This window comes from Bombus pascuorum, chromosome 12 (assembly GCF_905332965.1).
Source record: "Bombus pascuorum chromosome 12, iyBomPasc1.1, whole genome shotgun sequence".
NCBI lineage: Eukaryota > Metazoa > Arthropoda > Insecta > Hymenoptera > Apidae > Bombus > Bombus pascuorum.
The window spans coordinates 2,283,660-2,291,914 of record NC_083499.1 but is presented as its reverse complement, the minus strand read 5'-3'; the positions used below and the strand labels follow the sequence as shown (position 1 = coordinate 2,291,914).

At 39.1% G+C, this 8,255-nt stretch overlaps 4 protein-coding genes across 5 annotated transcripts; 3 read left to right on the top strand and 1 right to left on the bottom strand.

The window, feature by feature from the left end:
* The first annotated feature begins 267 nt into the window (after positions 1-267).
* Positions 268-1,256, top strand: LOC132912961 (uncharacterized). The gene has a single exon (XM_060970808.1). The coding sequence runs from the start codon at positions 501-503 to the stop codon at positions 1,248-1,250; it is 750 nt and encodes a 249-aa protein (XP_060826791.1). The 5' UTR covers positions 268-500; the 3' UTR covers positions 1,251-1,256.
* Positions 1,257-1,507: 251 nt separating this feature from the next.
* LOC132912959 (uncharacterized) lies at positions 1,508-4,929 on the top strand. Its single transcript, XM_060970805.1, has one exon. The coding sequence runs from the start codon at positions 1,508-1,510 to the stop codon at positions 4,556-4,558; it is 3,051 nt and encodes a 1,016-aa protein (XP_060826788.1). The 3' UTR covers positions 4,559-4,929.
* LOC132912962 (uridine diphosphate glucose pyrophosphatase NUDT14-like) lies at positions 4,888-6,073 on the top strand. Its single transcript, XM_060970810.1, has 3 exons — positions 4,888-5,337; positions 5,597-5,670; positions 5,838-6,073. The coding sequence occupies exons 1-3, from the start codon at positions 4,895-4,897 to the stop codon at positions 5,993-5,995; spliced, it is 675 nt and encodes a 224-aa protein (XP_060826793.1). The 5' UTR covers positions 4,888-4,894; the 3' UTR covers positions 5,996-6,073.
* On the bottom strand, positions 6,063-8,022 carry LOC132912960 (beclin-1-like protein). 2 transcript variants are annotated; one of them, XM_060970806.1, is made up of 5 exons: positions 7,796-8,022; positions 7,394-7,554; positions 6,922-7,334; positions 6,359-6,847; positions 6,063-6,282 (listed from the first exon to the last, which is right to left on the bottom strand). In XM_060970806.1, the coding sequence occupies exons 1-5, from the start codon at positions 7,905-7,907 to the stop codon at positions 6,165-6,167; spliced, it is 1,293 nt and encodes a 430-aa protein (XP_060826789.1). In that variant the 5' UTR covers positions 7,908-8,022; the 3' UTR covers positions 6,063-6,164. The 2 variants fall into 2 exon arrangements, with proteins under 2 accessions (XP_060826789.1, XP_060826790.1); XM_060970807.1 differs by having other exon boundaries at positions 7,792-7,940.
* Between the last annotated feature and the right edge of the window lie 233 nt (positions 8,023-8,255).

Below are 8,255 nucleotides of genomic sequence, written 5' to 3'. Positions count from 1 at the left end.
GCAAGCTGTTTCACGGCGCAAGATTAAGTATACACCACTGTGGGAGCTAAGTAATAACTGCCAATGGAATTAGAGACGCTGTACGGTCGCGTATGCTAGATGGGATATACGTGACTATACGTCGACGCGATTTTTATCGGTAGACTGATGATGGGATATCTATAGACACGGAAGCGAAGTATAGGAAGAGAGTCATTGGTGTATCGGTGTTTAGATTCCCCTTGGAGAAAATTGTCGTAAGAGATAATCCATCGACGCGCTAACTCGATGATGCTGAGAATTTGTAGGAATAAATAGATACATGTATAAATTCACCGATGTTATCAATCATACATCGTACTCGCGATTCGATTGTTATGCATTCTATCCGTCATTCACTCTCGACGTACTGAACCTCCAAAAATTCCCGGTATGAAAATTATTATATACATATAAAATATCATCCTACCTTCTGGATCTTCCGTCGATGCTAATCATTTTCAACACCATCCAATTCCAAGATGTCCTGTTTCGGTGGTAGCGACGATCAAATCTACATGGTCGAAATCCTGATTCACAAGTTGACGTTGACAAAGAGTAAAATCAAAGACATCGGTGAATATCCAATTACGGTGAAGGTCTCGTTCCTTGATTTCCCCACATTTGAGATTACGCGGGATGACTTTTACTCGGTGAAACCACCACCACCGACCGAGGATGGAACCTTATACTTCATGATAGGCAGAAGTTGTCTGTTTATCAAGCAACCGAAACACCTGGTAGCAGAATTACAATCAACTGCGATGAAAGTCGGTGTGTTTCGCCTTGGGGACACATATCCCATTGCTGAAGCCGAAATAACGTTACCTGGTTGTTTATGTGATCAAGTAGCGATGGCTCAAAACGATCCAGAAAATCTGCCAAAACCGTTCAAAGTAAAAGGTAGTTTCAATCTGCTGGATCCTGGCGAAAATCCTTCAGGAACATTGGAAATGGAAATGAGGATGTCGTGTTTCGGTAGCTCGATTATGACTCACTATGAACTACATCCTAAGTTTTTCGCCTTTAGGAATAAGGACCGGGAAAGAGAGTTCTGCGTTAGACGCTTAGTACCATCTAGTTATCAGGAAGGCGTTGTTAAGAATATTTCGGAGTATCCGGATAGAACGACTCTTGATGAATTGAAAGGAAAGGCAAAAGAACAACCATCAAAAAAGAAGAAAGGAAAAGGAAAGGGAAAAGGTGTAGAGGACAGAGGGCGAGCCAGATAACGGCTTTTAAGGAATTATTTATAAGATGATCACCTGATATAGGAATTCTGTTAATATGGGTTGCCATGGTAATCATAAGAGGCACATTAAATACAAAACTGACCGATTGGCGTGGTTAGGTACATAAATTTATTGGCCATAAAACGACCACAAAATTAATGGCGCGTTTCGGCTAGTCTCTCCAGAAGTTCCCGCGGGTTCGCGATTATTTTCTAAATTCCCGTGTGCAACGAACATCGAGCAAGACAAAACGGAAAATGGCTCTGAAAAGAAAGATTGCAAAATCGAATGAGGAACAGCTCTATATGCTCGAGGTGTTCGTCGATCAAGTGACTTTAAGTCCCGAAATTATAGACATCCATAAGGATAATTTACTCGTATGCGTGAGATTCGTCGATCTGCCAGAATATGAGATAAGTGTCCCACAAAGTAAAGAAAGTGATAATAATAAATCACCTGGAGATTCTAAATTTGGAAAATCGTGTCTGTTCGCCAAGACTCCTAATTCCCTGATTAGAGCTATAAGATGGTCACCTATGTATTTAGACCTGTATCGTAAAGACGTTGCTTGCTCAAACAAAAATGGTGCTTTTTTGGGAACCGCAAAAGTGTCTTTGCCTACTTGCATGTGTAAGCATGCGGTTGCTTCACAAAATGACACTAACGGTTTATCTACGCCATGTACAGTAAAAGATTCGTTCGATGTAACTGATTCTAGTGGGAAAACGTCTGGTAACATAGCCGTAGTTTTAAGATTATCGTGTTTCGGAAGCAGTATCATTGAGCAATTTTCTCTGAGTGGAAAATCTTTTATGCTGGAGGACTCACCACTTCAAAAATTTCTATGTCCTTATATTCTTCCAGAAAGTTCAAAGATTGAAAAAGATCCGAAAGATGAAAGTGGTTTGGGTAAATCATTACTGAAGCGACCAGGCTCTTCTCCACGTATTCCAATGGACCATCCCGCTTTTAAGACTCTAACAATGGCCGAAAAGCTTAACGATCCCAAATATCGAGAACTGATATATAAAGCCTATCCAGATGAGCCAACGTGTAGCTGCTTGCCCAAGGATCGTTCGATACATCCTATGATGTGTCCATCAGGCTGTACTTATCCTTGCTGCATGAAATTAAGAAATCCAGATATACTACTCAAGGACGAGAACAAACGCGTAGAGGATCCATTAATCAATACTTACTGCGTTGACGATACCCTGCCTGCGTTGTATGTTCTGAAACAGGATTCTTCATCTAGTAAACCAACTAGATTGAAAGGCGGCGGAGAAGTAGAACAGATTTATCTGGGTCCGTCTAGTTTCAGATGGATCAATTACGATACTGATCATCCCTGGTACAATGAAAAGCATAATATGGAAAGTCGACTAGAAGGTGGCGGCGAGGATAGAGACATGTCCAGCTGCAGCTGTTCCGGTGGCCCGGTTATGCTTTCGGCACAAGCAACTTCCCAAGATAACGACGTAATTCCCATCTTCGACGCTTGCACGCCTCGTATAACGTCGGCTGGAGCGACTCCTGGTTGCATTTGTCCTGGAAAAGATGCCAAATTTCCTAGAGGAGCTGCTAAATGTATGAAATCACCGTGTTTGGGGATAGATTGTTTGATTCGAGCTTTCAAAGACGCACAAGACTTTGTGGATTCTATTGGGAAAGTACCAGGATTGCCAGGACTCGGCTTAATGGATCCATCAGAGAGTCCTTATTTTGGTAGAGATATCAACAAAGACTACGTGCCTCCAGATCGACTAGCGTCGAAGAGGAAGATACCACCAGGGACTTCGCAACCAACAGTAGCAACAACGGCTCCTACTTGCACCGCTCCCTGTAGTATCAAACCTATAGACGATATGCGTCCTCACGTTGTTGCTTACTCGTCTTCGATTGCACGAGGAATCGTGCCGCCTCGGTTGGGAATAGTCCGCGAGGCTATACCTGTTTTACCGGAGGCCGGTTTACCAACCGCGCCTGTAAAACATAGGAAGAAGGAGGAAAAGAAGGACGAGAAAACGGACAAACAGAAGGAGCTCGAAGCCACATCGTCCGCGCTGATGGACTCGGAGGTGGGTCCTTGCGGTGAACCGAGATGCAAATCGAGGAGAAAGAAGCCACCAGATAATGGTAGCGCGACCCAGAGTAGCACTCATGTCTTTTCTAAAACGCGGACCGGTGTAAAGCGTGCCGCCGCTACCGCGCCAAAAACTCGTCGTAAAACGAAGAAAGGATCCAAACGGGACTTGAAACGCCGTAGTCCGCACTCGAAGCAGGACAATCTGACGATACACGCATCAATGCACGATCAGCACCATGATGCTAAGACGGTGACTCGACGAAGTGCAAGGGAAAGATCTCTAGGACCTGGCGGTGATCGCTATGTAGCTGGATCAGGTATTATAACCTCGCAACCGGCATTTCCAGTCAGCAGACGAGTAATGCGATACGTCTACTTCGTCGGTGATTATTATCCTGGGATTCACTTCGGTCACAGAGACTGTATCGACATACCCATGAGAGTCCCGGCTAACATGGGTTGGTTATGGAACACGATGGACACGGCGGGAAGATTGAAGCCGCGCATTGGTTGGAGACCGGGTGCCATTGGGCGCTATTTGTACGAAATGCTGCAAGATGCGAAGGATGTTTCTATGGATGAACTAGAAGAAGAAAAAGCAGGAATAGAACGAACTGATCGTGCTCGAGCTGACCGAGGAAGAATCGATCGTGGAAAAGCTGATCGTGGCAGAACCGATCGTGGAAGACTCGATCGTGTAAAAGTCGATCGTGGAAAAACTGATCGCACAAGAATAATAGAACGCGCAAGATCAGCACCTTCGCGGCCAAAGAGTGGCACAAGAAGACAGAGAGCCGGAAGAACTATGAGTTACCAGTCGATGCAGAAGCAATCGAAGATGGAGGGAGAAGATGAAGGATCGGGATCTCCACCGACTTTACATATTCATAGGAAAGATGGCACTTACTATGTAACGATGTATCCCATTAGGCAAGAGACATCTGCCGAGCCTCGTTTGTCTGAGCCAATGAAACCGCTGCAGTTTAAAATCGTGAAGAACAAGGACGATGCTTCTATCGCGTCTAGCTCGACGGCGTCTGATATGGAGATCGAATTCTCTCCTCCCGCAGCTGTAACCAGGTATCGTAAAAAGCCTGATGTTGTTCATGTTGATACTCAGGTTCGTCAGCAGGAAATTATAGATGCGTACAAAGCGGAAGAATTTAGGAGAAAGGCTAGAAGAGGACCTAGGAGAGAAAAGAAGTTGAAAAAAGAGTCATAAAAGAGTTAAAAAGAATTCATCTAAAACCGACCATTGAATAGTGGAATTTGAAACGAACGATATGATTACAGCATAGAATAGATAGAAACTTTTTGAACAGTGGTAATACATTAATACCGCTTGATATATTCTTATCTTAACTAACACAGATAGTGGAATGATTTATAAATGTTACTTGAATGAAGCTATTCTATTGCAAGTTTGAGACTGCGCATTTCAGTTTCGTGTCGAGTGCGGCATCTGCAGGTCTTTAGCGCGCATGTTCATCGAAATATTACCGACGGGAGTTAAACGGTTGAATTAAATCGAATAATCAGTTTCTATAACGCGTAAGAAATGGATATAAAGGCACAAGAGAAGCAAAATAAAAATATACGTCGAAGAATACTCGATGTACAACAATTACGTATAGCAGAATGTCCGTCGGATTCACCGTGGATCAGACCCGTTCGGATACATTACCAACAAGATGGCGAACAGAAAGATTGGGATGTGGTAAGAGCACATGATGGTGTGAGTATAATTATCTTCAACATCAGCCGAAAGAAACTAGTGTTTGTTCGACAATATCGCCCAGCGTTCTTTTATACGTTTCTTCCGGAGAAACAAGGTCCGGTAGATCTTAAACAATATCCACCGTCACTGGGTTTAACTTTGGAACTTTGCGCCGGTATTGTGGATAAAGATAAACCACTTGTCGAGATTGCGAAAGATGAAGTAAGAGAAGAATGTGGATACGAAGTGCCAACAGAAGCCTTTAAATATGTCATTACTTTCAGGTGTGTTAATGGCAAGCATTTATTGAAATGTTAAAATTTTGTTGAGTAAGTTGTAAACAGTTGTCAATACTTCATTTCGTGATGTAAGAAATAATAAGTGAATTGTCATAGTGTCTGTATACGCTCATGTGCTGTACCTTTTTATTCTGTCCATATGTAGAAAATATTTTATTAAAAATAATAATAGTAATAACCATAAATATATGTCATTTGTAATTTGTTATATTTAGTTATTTATTTTATTATGGGTTAATTATAGGTATGTTTCCACTTCAGTCTGCAAACATACACTGTTTTACGTGGAAGTTACAGATGAGATGCATACACATCCTGGTAAGCTTAATTATAAATATATTTGTTTTCAATATTCCTCTATTTTTAAAATTATACTAGAAATAACAATACAAGCTTTAAATAAATTTATAATGTTCAATAAAATGTTTTTGAAAAGATCTTATGTCTTTTATCCTTATAAGTTTGAGTAATTCGTCAAATTAAAGGAGGGGGTGCTGCATCTGAAGGTGAACTGATCGAAGTGGTGGAACTAAGCATCCCAGAAGTAAAAGAATACATCAATTCTGAGGAAGTTCAAAGTCCACCTTGTTTATTATATGGTGTCACCTGGTTTTTAGCTAACAAATCTCAACACTGTTCTTAACTTAGAATCAAATATCTTTCAAACTTGTTCAAAATAAGTATTACTGATTGGACTCTAAATAAAAGGATTATCCTTTAACTGAGTTTATTTACAAATAACGTGTATGTACATAAATGAATGTAAGAAAGATGTATCAAGACTGGATGAATTTGCATAAATTAACATGAAGCTAATGCTCAGCCTCATCTTTTGTGAATTGGGAACTAACCCAAGCAAGGCCCCATTTTAAATTCGTTAACAGAAATTTCAATGCCTTGGTCCATTGTTCTTCTGAATTAAATTGTATTCTGAAACACAAAACATAGAATACATTCATCAAATAGATATAATTTAAAAAATCATATTGATATAAACAATAGTTACTTGATGGAGTAAGAGTTTCCTGTTGCAGAATCTTCTATCTTTCCACGATCCATTCTATATGGAAGACAGAATCCACTGTCCCCTTTTTCCACTTGCTCTTTAAATTGTTGTAAACAATCAAGAAACGCGACCATTGCTGCATCAAATTTTGTATCCCATAGAAATTTAAATCCTCCACTTCCATATAATGGTAGTTCTCTGTGTTGATCTAAAGCTTCAATATAACTGTGATTACCAAATGGCACTAAACGAAAACGTTTAAATGTGAGATTCATTTTTCTAGCAAGAGCTGTTAATAGCAAAGTGGTCTGTCCCCAAGCAGCGTTTATTTCACTCCAATCTACTGGTGCACTTGGTAATCTACCTAACCGGAAGGAATTTATAGTTCCAAAGTGTCCTGAGTGCCAAATGTGAAATGTAGCATTGAAAACGTTTGTTTTCTTCAGTCTCTCTAGTTGTGAAGCAGCATAAGTTAACTGACACTCCAAGCTAAACAAAATTATTACTGTTAATGAAACAGAAATATGAAAGGTATATTTAATGCAACAACATGTCATTATTACCTACGCTGTTCATCTTCTGCTAATATGAGATCTCTTTTGTGTTTTGAATATTCCTTCCAATACCTTTCTTCTTCCCTTTGTAACCTTTCCCTTTCCCTTTCTTGTTGAGCTATGGCATTTCTAGTTGCAATTTCTTCCTTTCTTAATGCCTCTAATTCGCTTATCATTCTTTCTTCTTCAGATTTCACATCTTGCAATTCTTTTGTGAGAGTTTCCATTTCTATATCTTCATGACCCTGATGTTGTTGCTCTAATTCTATTTTCTTTAAGTACTCATTATAATCTGACCATTCCCCTTCAGTCATTCTCAGTTGTTGATCCATTAATAATAAAAGACTATCCGTACATTCATCACAGAGTGGATGATCAGCACAACTACTACTACTAAGGATATCAAACATTGTTACCCGTACCTTCAATAAATAAATTTCATTAATATTTCTTGTAACTAAGTAGTATAAATTTCGAATACCTTTAAATGATGACCTAAACTTTCCGTTTCCCCAGAATCCCCAACTAACATGAATCCATTTGTTCCATTTGCAGATTCAGTTAATTTAAATGGTGGCACTAAATGTTCCATACTTCCACTTTGGGGCTCTAGCTCACCCACCACATGTTGTTGAATGGGAACTATATTAATTAAATTAAATTAATATAAATAAAATATTGATGGTATATCAATTGTTTTAAATAATTGAAAGGGATGAATATAAGCACTCTAAGATATAAATAAATCATGAAAAGTCGTAGAATAGCATAATTTAAAAATACTATTAAGGGGAAAAAATGTTATCTCATTTTTGCTCTTAATAGAGATAAAATAAGCAATGAAACTTATAAAGTCATATAGTTCGAAATAGAAATTACCTACGTGAAAGTTCGGCTAGCGTGTGTTCTCCGAGATGATAAAAACTTGGATCTAGTCTGAGAGGTTGTAGACATCGTTGACACGCAAAACTCACATTACTTTTCATATCAACCATTTTGATGTTTGGTTATTGAAAAGTAACTTCGGCTTCCGATGAACTCGGTACACTATTTATAAATACGCATTTGACGCTTGGAAGACAGGGTCAGCTGATTTTACTTCTAGAATCTTCCGCAACGAGGCGCTGATATCTGCATGTATTTTCTGTTTGGCTTATAGAATTTTGTTTTTACAAATAAAATTAAAACAAAAAATGCTGGGGAAAATTATTAATTATAAATTATATTAAGAGAAACATAAAAAGAAGCACACAAATTACGTATACTTTATACAACAAACTTTTATTGTACACAAATATCGCAGGAAATTAATTTTTAATAATAAAAGAGGTACAATTAATATT